The following is a 19,756-nucleotide window of genomic DNA, read 5'->3' on the forward strand; positions in this document are numbered from 1 at the left end:
ATATATACATACATACATACATACATACACACACACACTGTATATATATGTATATAATGAACTATATGCTTTACTACTTGAAGTAGTCCAGCCTCAAGTAACATGAACAAACCAATGACGATGTAATTATTCGTTAAATCCCAAAGACCCTTCTGCTGGTGTTTCTTGTACCTTGACGGACATGTTGTGTATATCCAGACAGAAGGAGATGCGCTGGTGGAAGGCCAGCTGAGGCTCTCGGGTGCTGTAAATGTCCATGGTCTCTTTCGACTGGACGTAACCTTTCTCGTGGTTTATACTGGCCTCAATCACACCGTCACGGATGGCCTGGACAGACAGAGACGGTCATATGCTTCAGCTCAGTCCCTGGTGAACACGACCGCACGAGTGAGTGAGTGAGTCTGACCTTGGCCACGATGAACTCTGCGTCTTCAGGACTGTCCAGCTGCAGCTTCTGTGCGATGTCAGCAAGAGAGATGCGCGAGTACGACAGGCTGATCATCCTCACCCCTGCAGACACATCACAAACACACCCAGCTGCCTGAACACTGAGCCACACCTGCTGATGATCCCAGCATCACACAGCCATGGATATAAAGCTGGCAGTCAAATACCTCATATGCACTGAAGAGCTGGTGAGTCACATTAAGACATTCATATTCAAATCCGATTCTATAATCTATTCTCACAGTTAGCACCCAGTTTTGACCTCTTCATCATCAGCGATCCAGACTAACATGAGAGGAGTTTGTGTGTATGGTGGCACCAGCACATGATTCTGCAGGAAGCTAATAACAGTGCTTAACTTGGCCTGATAACACTGGAGCTGAAGTAACATCTGCAAACTTCACACACACGTGTGTAGAAATATTCTGAAATATTCAGGGTGACTGAGTTGAGACTCAACAGATTCCCTTCGTCAAATCAAGCAAAATGACTGTAAAACTACATTCAAATTTTCTACTTAAATATGATCAAAATTCAAATTATATTCTAATTTAAAAGGCATAATTTCAGTTAGGGGGAAAAAAGCTTTTGGCTTCTCTCCTGAGGCCACAAGAGGGCGCATCGGGCAAAAAAATATGCACGTTTCTTCAAAGCGTAATAAAATAACATGACTATCTTTGAAAAAAAGTGCATAATGTTTAAAATAATGTTTATAACCCATATATAATTAATAAAGTTGCTTAAACAATTAGAAAAAAAACCCAGCACCATGCATGTATGTATAGTTTAATACAAAGGACCGAAAACCAATCAGAAAGAGTAGGCTACTTTCTTCATTTAAAAACATGAGATGCAGTGGGATGGGGGAAACCGCCATAACGTCTTGAGACATGTTTTTTTAAAAGTTGAACTTACATTAATATTACATGGCTTTCTAAACATGCCGCTCTCTTGTGCGAGACGCGAGTGCAACGCTGATAGATGTCCCTCTAGAAAATGTGATAAATATGCTTTCTGTGTGAACGGCTTGGTTTCAGTTTTGATGTAAACAACATCTCCACACTGATGCTCTCGTTTTCTGCAATATATGAATAAACAACGCAGCAGCGCCACATCTAGTGGCTTTAACTGGATAGAATAACAAAAGCATTCAAATGCAATCAATGACACACACATCGTCATCGCATCTCGTGCGCCGCTGATAAGCTGCCTGACGGCTGACGCAGACCTAAAATTCAAATGTTTTTGCATTCGAATGTGGATTTTTTTTATTTTATTCGACAGATATTCGAAATTCGAATTTTTTTTGACAGCCCTACAGAGTATTACAACACAATAGATCTGACACAAGGAAACTGATCAGCAAGACACACCATTTCATATGTTTTTCTATTATTTGTTGGAATATATTAATTTTCAAGCTATTATCCTAGAAAATAAATTTGTACTCGCTCAATAATCAAATTGTTTGTCAGCTTGCTTAAGAAAGAAAAATGATCTTCCATTGTGCAGCTTTAAAGAACATCTTCATGAGCGTGCGTCACTGAAAGCCTCATCGGTTTCACCTCAGAATTACTGCAGCTTCGGTTTCTTTAAAGACTCTTAAATCACAGATTATTGGTGCTTTTCAAAGACGTGCTAAGTATCAAACTTATTTGAGAAAAAGAATAAAATGACTGATTGTTTTAATTGTATTACATGCATGAAGACAAACAGGTCTTTTTAAAGGTAAGAGTCAGATTGATCAATTTATTTGGACTACACTCTTAGGAAAATATTTTATTTCAACAAAGCCTTTAAGTGTTGTGTGCACACTAGACTGAACACTCAAAACTTCTTCAGTCATGATAAGACTCTTCAGTGTCTTTTTTAAAAAGGTCAACAAATTCAACACGACTAATCATAATTTATCCAAAAGGTAAAAATATGCAACTTACTCCACTTCTTTTGCAACGCTGAAGTAGCAGCTGTAAAGTTTGTGTTCTTGTAATTCAGCTAGGAGTTCACGGCGTGATCTTCTATTGGTCACACGTCCTTAAGAGATTCGAATACCAAACACGAACTTCAGAAAACTCCTTGGCTTGAGCTCGTGTTTCGGGCCTCCAGCACTCGGGTGTGCGTGAATGGAAGTCGATCTTTACTCTGACTCACACAGACACAGACGACACAGCAGAGCTAGAGAGCGCCTGGGTCGAGTCTGTACTACTGCAGAAGGACTCCATGAGCTTTGTGTTAGTGAGACGCCACTACAAAGGAACGAGGGTTAAGATCAGCAGCACTCACCGGTCTTGATGACATTGTGTCTCAGACGGATGATCAGCGTGTAGGTGCCGTCGGCCTGAAACTTCTCTCCAAACTGATCCAGCGCCTGGTTAAACTTGGCCAGATTTCCAGCTCTCACCGCTAGACAGGGCAGAAACAGCACACTGTTATTAACTAATCCTGTTAGGAGTGTGACGTTATGCTGCTCTCATGATCCACACTCATACAACATTTAACAGGAAGCTCAGAATTACAAATGTAATTTGTAAAAGTTAATGAACTGAATCAACACTGAAATGACTGGATTCAGCCGAGCTGCTTCACAGCAGAATTAGATTTTCTCATGTTTATTCACACTCCCTTTTTCATATCTACGATACACATCCTCACACTGCTGAAGCACGCGGTCTCGTGACACCCCCAGCAGGAGCATTTAAAGTCTGACTTCCGTATCGTGACGTGCTTCAGAGAGAAACGGAACACTGAATGAGTAAACAGAGGGCGTGGCTTGTTTTGTTCTACTGTGAACTGATTGGACGTAGAACACTGACAGTTGGAGGGGCGTGTTTAAGGATGTTATGCTCAAGCCGTCAAACTGACATCAAGATTACGAAAGCAAACCATTTTGTTTTGTGGACTGACTTGCACGGATGAATTGTTCACCACAAAAATAGCAATGTGTACTAACAAAACAAATATGAGACCCTGGAGCACAAAACCAGTCATAAGTGTCATTTTCTCGAAATTGAGATTTCTACATCATCTGAAAGCTGAATAAATAAGCTCTCCATTGATGTATGGTTTGTTAGGATCGGACAATATTTGAAAATCTGGAATCTGAGGGTGCAAAAAAATCTAAATATTGAGAAAATCATCTTTAAAGTTGTCCAAATGAAGTTCTTAGCAATGCATATTACTAATCAAACATTAAGTTTTGATATATTTACAGTAGGAAATGTACAAAATATCTTCATGGAACATGATCTTTACTTAATATCCTAATGATTTTTGGCATAAAGGAGAAATCTATAATTTTGACCCATACAATGTATTGTTGGCTATTGCTACAAATATACCCCAGCGACTTAACACTGCTTTTGTGCTGCAGGGTCACATATAGTCAATGTTGATTTCATGTGCACTTTAATTGCATTCTTCAACACAATGATTTGTGTGAGCGAGAGGAAGTACCCTGTGTGAGCAGGAAGTAGGGCATGAGGGACCTCTTGAGAGACGGCTGGCGGAACTGCAGGCGGTCAGGAATCTCCCCCAGCAGCAGCTCCACCACGATCAGCAGCTTATGCACCTGACGGAGACACAGCCGTCACTCACTGCAGCAGCGACAGAAGCCAGGCACACACACACACACACACTCACCGTCTGCTTGAAGCCCACGGCCGTGTGCTGAGGCGCTTTACGCAGCGCGTTCGTTAGAGTCCTCCTCGCCTCTGAATACTCCAGCTGGATGGCCTTGATCCGCCCTCAAAATGTGCAGTGCACAAATATTAGTACAGATTTGTCTCATGGAAATGCACATTTTACAGCAAAGCACTGGGTTTGAGTTGGGATAAAGATTGTTAGTGTTAAATTTACTATTTTTCACAACACTGTAGCATTAGCACATGTCGCACCTGATCAGGACACTGTGTAATACAACAGACATGACAAATATAATAATAATACAACAGCATTTATTATTAATTTATATTTGGCATTCCTGCTGAATTCAAGCACTTTCTCGCAGCACAGTTTAATAATGGCCTCTCTATGACACATTTCTAAAGAAAAGGAGGGATTCATTGAGTTTATTTTTGTAATCAACACAACATGTTGTTGATTGAGCTGAACTTGTTGTAGTGAATCCAGAATACTTTGACGATTACCTTTGATAAAGTGCTCAAGCCTCACTACAATATAAACCACGTGTTATTGGAAGCCAGTCATGATGGAAGTATTGACTTGAGACCAACAGTTCAGTAACCTGAAGCACCACACCACCAGCTGGCGCTCTCCACTCACCGGTGTAGTAGAGATAGCGCGCCCACTCGTTGTTGTTGGCCAGCTCGGGGAACACAGACTTGGACACCAGTTTCTCCGCCTGGTCATACAGATTGAACTGCAGGTAGTTGCGCAGCAGCAGGTTGAGCAGCGTGGCCTGGCCGTCAGCGTCATGGCGTAGCGTAGCCGTCCTCAAGCGCGTGTGCAGGAAGCTGTGCTCACGAGAGAGAAGAGTGACCACAGCAGCTCAGCTGAACCTAAGGTCAAAGGGCATGTGGAGAACAGGCTCACCTGCGGACCGCATCCAGCTGGTTCAGGAACTCGTACACGCGCGAATGGTAGTAATAACACTTGGCAGCCACTAAGTCCAGAGCCCGGCGGTTCTGAGAGCCGATCTTCTGGAGCAGATCATCAGACACTTTCTGGGCCTGTGCAGGACAGAGGATTCACTGAGGAAAACTAATGCAACTAATGATTATCTGGACAATCAATTCATCAGTCGAGTATTTATTTGATTAATCAGATTAAAACACACACACACACCATATGTTATTATCTGTAAATAACCCCGTGCCTTCATGTGCTGGACTGCAGTGAAATCTAACTCTGCTAGCAGAGATTTTTATTTGATTAATATTTCCTATTCCTTTTAGGTACACATGCATAGTTAAGGATAAACCCTTTGAATGTTCATTCACATTTTCAGCAGATGAGATATAATGTGAGTTTGCTGACCTCGGCGTAGCGTGTCTTGTTGGTGAGGTAGACCACCATCAGCAGCTGCAGATAGGCCTCCACCTCTGGGATGAGCGGTGTCGCTGCAGCTTTCCCCGTGCGAGGCCTGAACACCACGTCTCCTTCCTTCTCCACCGGCTGAAGCACAGAGACACCGGTTACAGTCATGCACTCAAGATATGGAGGGAAGAGCGGACTTGCAGTAAAGGTCAGGGCTCAACATGAAGTGCTCTTGAGACGGAGGACGCTGAAAACACCACGAGCAGGGCTCCAGACTCAAAGCTCTAGCACCAGCACTGAAATCACTCATCACTATTAATGATACTAAATAATAAAATACACGCTTTGTCTCTTGGAATTGCAGATTTGACAGCAGCAGTAGATTGAGCTGGGATGAGGATGTACATTTACTTTCATTAACAAAACCGGTAAAGTCACTGCTAACCCTGTGCTGAACTCGAGCGCTTCTCGCTGGATCTCACAGCGCGGTTTAATAACTAGGGTCCTGGATCGATTCTGAGATTTCCGGATGCATCGTGATTCTCTCTGGAATGGATTCTGAGCTTAGTTTCTAACACAGATGGCGCTCTAGTCTAGTTTTTAACCGCACACTCAAATGCTCACGAAGAAGAGCGCTAGTGCGTTCGGCTGAGTCATGTATTGTAAGTGGTTAAATGCACCTCGGCTTTTATGATGCGAGATTAATGTAAACACATCCCACTGTGAACACTCTTTTAATTCACTTCAACCTTTCTGAACTTCATGAATGATTATTTTAGGTTCAAGTGGTGTGTGTGTAAGAACTGGAAGCATCGGAGTACGGCTGTTTCTAAAGCACGCAGCGCCATCTGCTGTAAAATCTGAGCTCAGAATCGACTCCAGAGAGAATCGCCATGCCTTCGGAAAACCGCAGGATGGATTTAGCGTCGCACCCCTATTAATAACAGTCACGTGATCAAACGCATTCGCTCTAAGATCACGCTCTGTTGGGTCGAGCTGGTAAATGGTCCATGTGGCGCGGTTCACACGAGCAGCACTGTTTCATTCTGCTTTTGGCCCATTTGCTCTTGGCTTTAATACGTCTAATACGCAACAGAAATAGCAGTGTTTATCAGTGTTTATCAGTGACACCAGTGCGAACTTTAACAAGGCAGGACAAAAGGTTTAGTCCCAGTCTGGAGCCCTGCATAGCAGTCTGTGTGCACGATAATATTTACAGCCCATATCACTCTGATTAAGAGAACAGCCCCACTTTTGACTTCACAGCTGTAAATGCATACGCCGAGGAACAGGAAGGTGTGTGGTCTGGTACCTCGTCCAGGAAGCGGAGCAGGAACTCTTTGCTGGCAGCATTGCACGTGAAGAACCCGGACACGGCTTTCTGCAGCACATTGGGATTGAGACGGCGGCTGGTGGAGGGCAAAGCCCGCAGGGCACGGAGGACGAAGCGCGGCTCCTTCCCCTGCAGGGCCTTCTCGATCTGCTTCACGTGCTCCTTGATATCTGCAGCAGACAAGACACATTCAGAGCCATCCACAGAGCTTTCCACACGCCTCGGAGTTCATCAGGTTCAGGAGCAAGTGACTAGTGCTCGATTACTTTATCACAAGCGGATCGCTTACATTTTTGGCTTTTCTTGACCGTTTTAAGTCATAAAGTGCACAGGATGTGTGTGTGTGTGTGTGAGAGAGAGTGTGTGTGTGTGTGTGAGAGAGAGAGCGTGTGTGTGTGTGAGAGAGAGAGTGTGTGTGTGTGTGAGAGAGAGAGCGTGTGTGTGTGTGAGAGAGAGAGTGTGTGTGTGTGTGAGAGAGAGAGCGTGTGTGTGTGTGAGAGAGAGAGTGTGTGTGTGTGTGAGAGAGAGAGCGTGTGTGTGTGTGAGAGAGAGAGTGTGTGTGTGTGTGAGAGAGAGAGCGTGTGTGTGTGTGAGAGAGAGAGTGTGTGTGTGTGTGAGAGAGAGAGCGTGTGTGTGTGTGAGAGAGAGAGTGTGTGTGTGTGTGAGAGAGAGAGCGTGTGTGTGTGTGAGAGAGAGAGTGTGTGTGTGTGTGAGAGAGAGAGCGTGTGTGTGTGTGAGAGAGAGAGTGTGTGTGTGTGTGAGAGAGAGAGCGTGTGTGTGTGTGAGAGAGAGAGTGTGTGTGTGTGTGAGAGAGAGAGCGTGTGTGTGTGTGAGAGAGAGAGTGTGTGTGTGTGTGAGAGAGAGAGCGTGTGTGTGTGTGAGAGAGAGAGTGTGTGTGTGTGTGAGAGAGAGAGCGTGTGTGTGTGTGAGAGAGAGAGTGTGTGTGTGTGTGAGAGAGAGAGCGTGTGTGTGTGTGAGAGAGAGAGTGTGTGTGTGTGTGAGAGAGAGAGCGTGTGTGTGTGTGAGAGAGAGAGTGTGTGTGTGTGTGAGAGAGAGAGCGTGTGTGTGTGTGAGAGAGAGAGTGTGTGTGTGTGTGAGAGAGAGAGCGTGTGTGTGTGTGAGAGAGAGAGTGTGTGTGTGTGTGAGAGAGAGAGCGTGTGTGTGTGTGAGAGAGAGAGTGTGTGTGTGTGTGAGAGAGAGAGCGTGTGTGTGTGTGAGAGAGAGAGTGTGTGTGTGTGTGAGAGAGAGAGCGTGTGTGTGTGTGAGAGAGAGAGTGTGTGTGTGTGTGAGAGAGAGAGCGTGTGTGTGTGTGAGAGAGAGAGTGTGTGTGTGTGTGAGAGAGAGAGCGTGTGTGTGTGTGAGAGAGAGAGTGTGTGTGTGTGTGAGAGAGAGAGCGTGTGTGTGTGTGAGAGAGAGAGTGTGTGTGTGTGTGAGAGAGAGAGCGTGTGTGTGTGTGAGAGAGAGAGTGTGTGTGTGTGTGAGAGAGAGAGCGTGTGTGTGTGTGAGAGAGAGAGTGTGTGTGTGTGTGAGAGAGAGAGCGTGTGTGTGTGTGAGAGAGAGAGTGTGTGTGTGTGTGAGAGAGAGAGCGTGTGTGTGTGTGAGAGAGAGAGTGTGTGTGTGTGTGAGAGAGAGAGCGTGTGTGTGTGTGAGAGAGAGAGTGTGTGTGTGTGTGAGAGAGAGAGAGAGAGAGAGTGTGTGTGTGTGTGTGTGTGTAGTTCTGACCGTCGAGCGTCAGCTGGTCCTGCTCTCTGTCCTGCGGCTCCGCTCCGCTCTTCTCTTTCTCCGCGCGGGCTTTCTCGCGTCTCTTGGCCGTCACTTCTTTCATGCTGCCGCTCAGATGCTGGAGCTCGATGTCGTACCGCGAAGACCACGCGTGTAAATAAGACGTTGTGGGAGCGCTCGGATTCACGCCGCTAGAAACTAACGCGGAAGATGACTGGCGATTCTCAGGCGCCGCAGTGCATCATGGGACGGTGGCGCTCTCAGTTTATAGGCTTCTTCTTCTTCTTCTTCTTCTTCTTCTTCTTCTTCTTGGTTTTTAACGGCGGCTGGCACCAACGCAAACAGGTGCATTACCGCCATCTTCTGCTCCAGAGTGTGAAACGGAGTTTTACATTCTATTTACCAACCCTGTATCACTTATAAACTCAAAGAATACAGTACTATTTATTTCACGTGCCCATTTTATTAAAACCTTAAAATTAAGATCCTGAATTCCACTTTTCCTTATTTCTACTATCATTTTTCTTCTTTCTTGTTCATACTTGCTACAGGTTTTTAACGGCGGCTGGCACCAACGCAAACAGGTGCATTACCGCCATCTTCTGCTCCAGAGTGTGAAACGGAGTTTTACATTCTATTTACCAACCCTGTATCACTTATAAACTCAAAGAATACAGTACTATTTATTTCACGTGCCCATTTTATTAAAACCTTAAAATTAAGATCCTGAATTCCACTTTTCCTTATTTCTACTATCATTTTTCTTCTTTCTTGTTCATACTTGCTACACTCAAGAAATGCAGGAGGTATTGCTTCTTCAACATGACCCATCTGGATGCTTCCCTGTTGTTTTAAGAGTGCTATTTAAATCTGAGTGCCCTCGCAATATTCTGTGAAAGATAACCTCTTCTTTCCTGGACTTACCGACACACTTTACATTATGAGACTGTGTTTACTAAACTGTAAAGGAATCTACCATTTCCCCATTGCTCCACTGAACGTGCCATTCTTTAATCCCGTTCCTCCAGATGAAAAGCCTGATCTCTGACTGACTTCCTGGCGCTGGTATCTCTCTCGCCTCTCTCTGTAGAGCTTGCTCATCTCATTTATCCACTTCTTCATCGCTCTTCACTCCTGTGTGTGCGGGGACCCGTATAAAACTGATCGATGAATCGTTTTGAACAATTCTTGAATGTATCTGTAGGATACTAAAAAGAATATCTTGGTGACATGATTTAAAAGATCTCAAACTCTTCAAGACTGAAACGGAGTCGGAACAAATGAGAACCTTCTCAGGTTTGTGTTCCTCGGCCCACTGCAAAGCCAAGAGCACTGCTATCGTTTCTACAGTAGAAACTGCCTCATGAGCTGAAGTCTTGAATTAAAGCAGCCCCAGTTATTTGACGTTCTGCATCTTCTGAGCCGTCTGTGTACATCTGTATATATGCCAGGGGTATTGGACTCTGGCATACATTGAAAATGCAGATGCCAAGTCAGCTTCTCGTTCTGTTCTTTTAACCTCCAACAAATGCAGATCAGCTTGAGGTGTTACATAAACCCATGGTTCACATTCCTGGATAACAACTGTTGGGCTCAGCGTGCCCCCCATTCCCCTCCACTTACACATCTCATGATGTTTAACACCTTCTGACATTTCCCAACTATTTTATTTGTATGTTCAGCCCAAGTAAGTTTGGCATCAAAATAAATACCTAAAAACTTAAATACCGTCACCCTTTCTAATGATTTCTCATACATCTTCAAACTCGCTTCTGGAATAACCCTCTTCCTAGAGAAAATTACTGTTTTTCTTTTCTCCACTGAGAATTTAAATCCCCATGCGTATGCCCATTCTTCTACTTTCCTTATTGCCTCTTATTAATATATAAAATATTCCTTCCCTTTTTCCAGAGAGCACCGTCATCTGCAAACAGAGACCTATACCTTTATCTGGTTCTGCTTGATTAAATACATCCTTTATCATTATGGAAAACAATAATGGACTTATTACACTCCCTTGTGGAGTTCCATTTTCTATCTGGAATGTATTTGACACGTCATTCCCGATTCTTACCTGGATGCTTCTGTTCGCCAAAAAATCTTTTATCCAATTGTATATTCTTCCACCTATATTCATCATTTTTAATTTGATCAAAAGTCCCTCTCTCCACATCATATCGTAAGCCTTCTCGACATCCAAAAATACTGCTATTACTGACTCTTTATTTATCTGCGCTTTTCTAATTTCATTTTCTAAACACACAATAGGATCCATTGTTCCTCTTCCTTTTCTAAAACCATTTTGATATTAATCCTCTTTTTTCCCAAAAATTTGTCAACCTTTCCGTTATCTTCCTTTCCATTATTTTACAGACATGCGATGTAAGAGCTATCGGTCCATAATTAGAGGGTTTTGAAGGATCTTTTCCTGGCTTTCTTATAGGTACTATTATTGCTTCTTTCCAAACTTTCGGAAGACTTCCTTCCTCCCATACTCGATTATATAATTCTAAAATTTTTCTCACAGCCCTATCTTTAAGATGTCTTATCATTATATATCCGACCTGATCCTTTCCTGGAGATGAACGTTTTTTTATTAGCATTACAAATAGCTCTCTTCAGTTCATCTCTGTTGAAAGGGAAGTTAATTGGCTGGTCCTCTATTCCCCCACTTCTTACCAATGCTTCTATATTTTGTCTCTTTGTTATTTCTCTCCTCCTCTTTCCTTCCTCACCTAAGTTCCCTGACCCATGTATTTGTGCAAATGTTTTTACTAGCATTTCTGCTTTGCCCTTATCCGTTACAGCTATTTCTCCTTCTGACTCCAATACCGGATATTCCCTCTCTTTCTTATTACCTTTCATTCTCTTGATCATATTCCATACATCACCTACTGGAGTTGTTCTTCCAATTCCACTACAGAAACCATGCCAGCTTTCTCTTTTAGCTTGCCTTATAGTTCTCCTCACAACTGCTTGAGCTTTCTTCAATAAAACTAGAGGATTACAATTATGCGTTCTCTTAAGAAGTTTAAAAGCTTTATTTCTATCTCTCACAGCTTTACTACACTTGTCTGTCCACCAAGGAACCGCTTTTCTTGTCATTTTTCCTTTACTTTTTGGAATTGATTCTGATGCTACTTCTAGTATTACCGCACATACTTTTTCATTAAGGATGTCAATATCTTGATTTGAATCAATTGCAGCCATTTTTTCCTCGCACATTTCCTCAAATTTAGCCCAATTTGCTTTTTCAAATACCAATTTTCCTTCTCTTTGAGTTACAGTTCTATCAGTCTCCATATCCAATGCTATAACTATTGGGTAGTGATTACTCCCAATTCTAGATTCCCCCCAAACTTCCCAATTACACTTACTACCCAAATTATTAGAAACAAATCCAACACAGACTCCATTCCTGTGTGAACATCTATCCTTGTTCCCCTCCCCTCCCATACCAGCTCCATCTCCTCTATTAATTCCTCAACTACTTGACCATTGGCATTTATGTAACGTCCTCCCCATAGTGTATTATGTGCATTTAAATCCCCACACCTTACTACTCTAAGTCTATCTTGACCATGTACTTCCTTTAACTTCTCTAATTCCAATTTTTTACATGGGTTATAATAATTTATGAAAACTATCTCCTGCCCGCTACCCCATATCCCCACAGCAATATATTCTTGATCCCTTCCTTTTCAGAGTATTCTAGATGAGATTTCTTGTTTAATAAATGTTGCACACCCACCACCAATCCCTTCTTCTCTATCATGCCGTACTATACTATACCCTTGTATAACAAAATCTAAACAACGTTTCATCCAAGTTTCTTGAACACATATTACATCCAGTTTTATACTTAAATCTTCAATAAAATGCTTGAACTCCTGACCGTTTGCTATCAGAGATCTTGCATTCCACTGAATTATTGAAATCATCTATATGTATTATCCACATGTTTCTTGACTTGATCTTATCTGAAGTTCATCTCTGACTTCTTCCCAGGTCAAGCCTATCATTCCAAGATGACGTATTGCTGCTATAACAACTAACTGAGTCTTCTGTGTTTTTGATTCAACCCCAGCTGTACTATTTATAACTCCTGCAATAAATGTCACTAATTTTTTCTTTTCGATCATCATACATTTTTCCGGAACTTCATTGTTTCTTTCAACTGAAACCCCTGACTGACCTCTTTGCTCTTTAGTTTGTCCTTTAACCTGTTTTGCTGCGTCTGCATATGTTAGCTTCTTCTCCACCCTCCTTTTCTGAATCTCCATTTCTATTTTCAATACTTCACATCCTCTGAATGCTGCACTATGTGCGTCTCCACAGTTGCAACACTTTGGTTGTACACCTTCCTCACACTTGCCATATTCATGGTTTCCTCCACAACGAGCACATCTACACTGTTCCCTACATCTTGCAGCAACATGCCCAAACTTTTGGCAATTAAAACATCTCACTGGTCCCGGTATATATTCTCTTACAACGTAGCTCATCACACCCATCATTACTCTTTTTGGAATTTCATCCTCTTGAAATTCTATTACTACTGTTTCCGTGTCTCTTCTGTTTCTATATACACCTGATTTTATCCTTTGCGCATTTACAATCTTCCCTCCCTTTAAGTTACCTTTAAACTCTTCCATACCTATATTAAGAGGAACACCAAAAATGATCCCTTTTCGGCCCCTACTTTTACTTTTATCTCCAAGTCGGTTTGTGCTGACAACTTTAATCCCTCCTATCTCCTTAAGTTTGAGAGTTTTATTTGCTTGTTCTTGTTTATTACATCCAACTAGCAAATTCCCATCAGAGAGAACTTTAGCGAAATCGATATTTCCTATATCACGATTTATGATCTTTGTCAGTTTTAACGGATTAATTTAGCTTACCCCAATCTGATCTCCAAACCTTACGATGCATTTTATACTTTCTCCACTCTTTTCATCAGACTCTTCTACATCACTCCTTTTCTTCCGTTTTTCTCCCCCCGATTACTCCCTACTTCTTTTCAGCAATTTCCTAAAGATCTTTCACTTTCCTCTTCACTTCCTACATCCATACTCCCTTCACTATCCTCCCACTCAAACTTCTCTGTTCCATTCGCGGAGCAGTTGTGCCTCACCGCCGATCCTTCCGACTTCTCGCTGAAGCTTCCGCCATCGACCAGCTCCCCCTCTAAAACACACTTCAGGATTTAATGGCGGTTGGCAAACCAACTTAAAAGGTGCATTCCCGTCACCTACTGGAAAGGCGTGTGAAGCGCACAATGAATAGGAACTTTAGAAACAAGAGCTACCTTAAAAAAAAAAAGTTTTTTAATTAAAACCTAAATAAACCTATAACCGGTATCCTACATCCTATTAATCAATCCTGTTTCCTTTAAATAAATAACTAATTCGCGGTACAGATCTCGACTGCAGAGAATCACATTGTGTTTGATGCAAAACCAACACGACTAAATCAAAAGAAAAAACACTGTAACTGTATATTTTTGTTTTCTCAAACAAAGCAAATTTTAAAAGTCCACTGAAAACATATATTTGTACATTTTTGGTCATAGACAAGACAACGTATGTTGAAGATATATGTTATTGTCAACGTTATTGCCTAATCGGTAAATAATAATAATAATAAAAAATAATAATAAAAACGCTCTCGGTTACTCACGTAACCTCGGTTCCCTGAGATGAGGGAACGAAACATTGCTAAGTGAATTTCCCTTTCCTCCAAATACTACTGAAGCCTTATTGAATCACGCCAGTGAAACTGGCCAATGGCGTTCAAGCGCGCGAAATATGAGGGTCTCCCACTCTATATAAAGCAGCGCTTGTACGTCATCTATTCAGAATCTTGACTGAAGCATTCTAAGATCCTCAGCTAGGTGATATGGCAATAAGAGCAATGTCTCGTTCCCTCATCTCAGGGAACCGAGATTAAACACAGCTCTTGTTAAACACAGCTCAGGTCTACAGGACCTAGTCGAAACCATGTAAAAGTCAAGGGGGGGGCGCGGCAACTAGACGACACCAGGGGCGGAGTTAACGCCGGTGAAACAGAGAATATGAAATGGCGGCGGTGCCGGCGCCATCACATATATAGACCAATTGAAGTTTGTTCATTTCAACGAAATTGTGTGTTGTGATCACTGATCTATATTTGAGAACATTATATAAATCAGTGGTTGTGATGCAACGGCTGAACCGGTGCTCAAATAAGAGTATGATGGGGATCAAGTCCTAAAAAGCGTGATGAACTATATCATAACAATGTGATGAGCTGATAGGGAGCAGCATTGGATTGGTGGCGCGTCAGTACAGGGGTGTATACGACCTGGTCGAAACCACTTAGGCATGCAGCTCAGCTCATAACTGAGGCTGAGAAGGTGGGTGTGCCACTCGCACTGACAGCACATGCGAGGCAAGCGACGACACATCAAGGTTATAAAACCTCGCGAAAGTGTTGGGTGACGACCAGCCTGCCGCCATGCAAATGTCCTGAATAGATATGCCATTTGCCCACGCCCATGAGGACGCGAGCCCGTGGGTGGAGTAGGCACGAACCCCTATAGGACATTCCACGCCCTTAGAGCTATAAGCCAAAGCAACTGCGTCGACGATCCAATGTGACAGCCTTTGCTTGGACACAGGCAGACCTTTTGTGTGTCCTCCAAAGCATACCGAGAGCCTGAACTCTCTAGCGCGCTCGATATAAATGCGCACCGCACGTACAGGGCACAGCAAGAGTGTATTAAGCGGCTCCGGCCCGGCCGGTGTTTCGGGGCGGAAAGCAGAGTTATGAACTGTGCTTTAAATGGAGTCAAAAGCATTTTAGGCACATAACCTTTTCTAGGCTTCAAGGTGAGTCTGCAATCACCTGGCCCGAATTCAATACACGAGTCGTCAATTGACAGCGCCTGCAGGTCCCCAACTCGCTTAACAGAGGCCAGCGCGAGCAGGAGCGCTGTCTTAAGAGAGAGTGCTCGCAAGCTCGCTGATTGTATGGGCTCGCACGGGGGGTCCCGTGAGAGCTTCAAGTACAAGCGCCAAGTCCCAAGTGGATAGGGTGGAAGGGCGAGGAGGGCTCAGCCTTCTTGCTCCTTTTAAAAATCGTATGATCAGGTTATTTCTGCCGATTGGGAGATTATCGACATGCTCGTGAAAGGCTGTTATAGCGGCCACATACACTTTCAATGTGGATGGCATACGACCACTATCAAATTGCTCTTGAAGGAAGGCAAGAATTATTGGTATTGGGCAGTTATATGGGTCTTTGCCCCGAGATACACACCAATTTGTGAAAACTCTCCATTTATGTGCGCAAAGACGCCTCGTGGAAGGAGCCCTAGCCTCAGCGATAGTGTTCAACACGCGCTGAGGAAGTGCATCTGTTACAGGCAAGCCCCGTTGAGCGGCCAGACATGAAGGCTCCATGACTCTGGATTTGGGTGCCATATCGTTCCTTGTGCTTGAGAGAGGAGGTCTCTCAGCGGGGGAGAGTTCCCTAACCTGAAGACTGCGAGAGAGCTGATCAGTTTTTGTGTGCGCTCCTCCGAAAGACGTGCTCGCATATTGATTGAATTCAGCTCTACTCCTAAAAAGGAGATGTTCTGGCTCGGTACCAGCATGCTCTTTTGCATATAGGCATGCAGCTCAGCTCATAACTGAGGCTGAGAAGGTGGGTGTGCCACTCGCACTGACAGCACATGCGAGGCAAGCGACGACACATCAAGGTTATAAAACCTCGCGAAAGTGTTGGGTGACGACCAGCCTGCCGCCATGCAAATGTCCTGAATAGATATGCCATTTGCCCACGCCCATGAGGACGCGAGCCCGTGGGTGGAGTAGGCACGAACCCCTATAGGACATTCCACGCCCTTAGAGCTATAAGCCAAAGCAACTGCGTCGACGATCCAATGTGACAGCCTTTGCTTGGACACAGGCAGACCTTTTGTGTGTCCTCCAAAGCATACCGAGAGCCTGAACTCTCTAGCGCGCTCGATATAAATGCGCACCGCACGTACAGGGCACAGCAAGAGTGTATTAAGCGGCTCCGGCCCGGCCGGTGTTTCGGGGCGGAAAGCAGAGTTATGAACTGTGCTTTAAATGGAGTCAAAAGCATTTTAGGCACATAACCTTTTCTAGGCTTCAAGGTGAGTCTGCAATCACCTGGCCCGAATTCAATACACGAGTCGTCAATTGACAGCGCCTGCAGGTCCCCAACTCGCTTAACAGAGGCCAGCGCGAGCAGGAGCGCTGTCTTAAGAGAGAGTGCTCGCAAGCTCGCTGATTGTATGGGCTCGCACGGGGGGTCCCGTGAGAGCTTCAAGTACAAGCGCCAAGTCCCAAGTGGATAGGGTGGAAGGGCGAGGAGGGCTCAGCCTTCTTGCTCCTTTTAAAAATCGTATGATCAGGTTATTTCTGCCGATTGGGAGATTATCGACATGCTCGTGAAAGGCTGTTATAGCGGCCACATACACTTTCAATGTGGATGGCATACGACCACTATCAAATTGCTCTTGAAGGAAGGCAAGAATTATTGGTATTGGGCAGTTATATGGGTCTTTGCCCCGAGATACACACCAATTTGTGAAAACTCTCCATTTATGTGCGCAAAGACGCCTCGTGGAAGGAGCCCTAGCCTCAGCGATAGTGTTCAACACGCGCTGAGGAAGTGCATCTGTTACAGGCAAGCCCCGTTGAGCGGCCAGACATGAAGGCTCCATGACTCTGGATTTGGGTGCCATATCGTTCCTTGTGCTTGAGAGAGGAGGTCTCTCAGCGGGGGAGAGTTCCCTAACCTGAAGACTGCGAGAGAGCTGATCAGTTTTTGTGTGCGCTCCTCCGAAAGACGTGCTCGCATATTGATTGAATTCAGCTCTACTCCTAAAAAGGAGATGTTCTGGCTCGGTACCAGCATGCTCTTTTGCATATTCACAGTCAGCCCTAAGCTCTGAACATGAGCGAGAAGTCTGAGCTTGTCGCTGAGCAGCGCGCTCTCTGATTGGGCTAAGACTAGCCAATCGTCGAGATAGTTCAGGATGCGCATTCCGCTCTGCTTCAGAGGAGACAGAGCAGCATCCATGCACTTTGTAAACGTACGAGGGGCCAGGGATAGACCGAAGGTTAGGACCGTGAATTGATACACTATCCCCTCGAATGCAAATCACGGTGAGTACTCTTAATGATAGGCTTCTTGCTTCTAGTAGAAGGTTGGCTGAAGAAAAAGATTCTGAATGGATGACGTACAAGCGCTGCTTTATATAGAGTGGGAGCCCCTCATATTTCGCGAGCTTGAACGCCATTGGCCAGTTTCACTGGCGTGATTCAATAAGGCTTCAGTAGTATTTGGAGGAAAGGGTATTCCCCATAGCAATGTAGAGTGACCGAATCGAAAGGGAACGTGGGCTATATAAAATTTTAATACATTTTAAAAACAAACATCATTTTGTTCCCTTTGTTTTGCGTATGCTCGTGACGCTAACAGTTACGTCCTTCTCTGGTTTTATGATTGTTTGCAAGGTTGCAATGTTACTTTGCAATATTTTGAATATTTTTGGTTATTGTGCATGGTCTGTTATTGGAGTAGTGTCACACGGGTGGGAGGTTTAACTCCTATTGGGAATAAAAAAATTATTTAGCTGATGCAGAGAGACATATAGACCGGGGGAATCCCCCCATCTCCCCACCCTCTGATCATAACGTAACTACAGTGTAGACGTTATTTGGCGGTTTTTACTTGGAAAACCAGCTATATTTTTCTTGCATTCGAATAATGGATAAACTTGAAACGATAGAAGAAGGAATGGAGATGAATATCATTTACAAATAAGGGTTGAAATGTGCATACTTTTAAATCGACAACTGCCACGGTGTTTCTTATCTATTTGTCATCTGTGATCCCTTCTGAGTATCCTAAAAGGCGATGGGGGGGGGGGGGGGGGGGGTTTGGTTCTCACACTGATACACACTGTTGTTTAAAATACACACACACACACACACACACACATGCTCAAACACAAACACACACTCACACTCACACACACTTGGACCCTGTAACTGCTGTGAAATTTTACTCAAAAATATTATGTATGGTAATACTTACAATCAATATGGTGATTGTTTTAATGATTATTTCAATATTAGAAGTCTTACAGTTTTTCTGAATTGCTAAAACACTAAACCCCAATCTCTGAACCAAATTCTCACTAGCTTAAACCAATCTGTCCAATAAAGCACTCTTTCTGCTAAACCTTAAACACTTTCAGGAAGTTACTGATTATTTGCAAATCTCTAAACACATTCTCATTCACTTAAACACTTCTCACTGTGATGCATTTGTGCTGCAAAATGCTAAACACAAGCAGCAAAAGTTAAACACAACTAAAGCACAGTTGTCATCATTTACACACACGATTCAAAATTGTTCACACTTGTTTCTAATGATGTGATCAAACCAACTGTACAACTGTACAACATATGAGCCGGTTCAGAGAGCACAAGTGTCACAGGTGACTGAATGATGATACGAACAATAGATGGACACAATCTGAGAAGGAGAGGAGGAAGAGTACATGTAAGAAGTGGAGGATGAGGAGAGAAAGAGGAAGGCTTAGAGAGTGTTATCAAGGCTGGATGGGGTTTTCTCTTTGTCTAGCAAAAAAGACAGCATTACTTGTGATGTGGACAAAGTCCTCAGGCCGGACTCAAGCACAAAGACATGATGCTGAGACAGAATTAATCTCTCATTGACCCTGATTTTACAGTCGCACAACTTACAGTATTTGAGTGAACTGTAACATGCTATTCATTTAGTTTGATTTTAGCTTTTTTGGCCTTTGCAGTTGGACTGCAGTATTTTTGCAGTATCCAAGTCCTGAATATATACAAACATTCAGTTCCCCTTCAGGAACTCGAGCTGCGTCGAACTCTTTGGGAATGCCCCCGGCGAGACACCGTACTGAAGCATGTGTGAAATCAGTCCAATAGCGAAGCGAGACGTCACAAGCGGGGTGGCGTAAGCAGCCAGGAAGCATAAAGGCGCATCCGGCAAGCGCGCATGTAAGCTTTTGCTCTTCAGCGAGCGCGTCTGTGGTGTGTGTGTGTGAATGTATGCAAAGCACTCAGTCAGTAAAAAAAGTTAAGCGAGAAAAAAAAGAATGCCAAAGACTAAATCAAAAAAGAATGTGGCGAGCGGACGGCATTTCAAGTCGTGTGTTCCTCCCTGCCCACGTTATATCTCGGGTGAGGA

The 19,756-nt window shown here is 43.7% G+C and overlaps 1 protein-coding gene across 1 annotated transcript in view; it reads right to left on the reverse strand.

The window, feature by feature from the left end:
- Positions 1–8,765, reverse strand: part of LOC107573823 (26S proteasome non-ATPase regulatory subunit 3-like) — a 9,548-nt gene extending 783 nt beyond the window's left edge. Inside the window, exons 1-10 of the mRNA XM_016260274.1 lie at positions 8,498–8,765; positions 6,755–6,945; positions 5,443–5,580; positions 4,999–5,135; positions 4,729–4,919; positions 4,087–4,190; positions 3,901–4,015; positions 2,731–2,850; positions 407–510; positions 172–327 (exon numbers count right to left, since the gene is read on the reverse strand). Coding sequence (XP_016115760.1) covers positions 172–327; positions 407–510; positions 2,731–2,850; positions 3,901–4,015; positions 4,087–4,190; positions 4,729–4,919; positions 4,999–5,135; positions 5,443–5,580; positions 6,755–6,945; positions 8,498–8,600 — 1,359 coding nt within the window. The 5' untranslated portion in view covers positions 8,601–8,765. The remainder of the gene's footprint in view (positions 1–171; positions 328–406; positions 511–2,730; positions 2,851–3,900; positions 4,016–4,086; positions 4,191–4,728; positions 4,920–4,998; positions 5,136–5,442; positions 5,581–6,754; positions 6,946–8,497) is intronic.
- Between the last annotated feature and the right edge of the window lie 10,991 nt (positions 8,766–19,756).

Source organism: Sinocyclocheilus grahami, unplaced genomic scaffold (genome assembly GCF_001515645.1).
Source record: "Sinocyclocheilus grahami isolate Dianchi unplaced genomic scaffold, SAMN03320097.WGS_v1.1 scaffold2043.1, whole genome shotgun sequence".
Taxonomy (NCBI): Eukaryota; Metazoa; Chordata; class Actinopteri; order Cypriniformes; family Cyprinidae; genus Sinocyclocheilus; species Sinocyclocheilus grahami.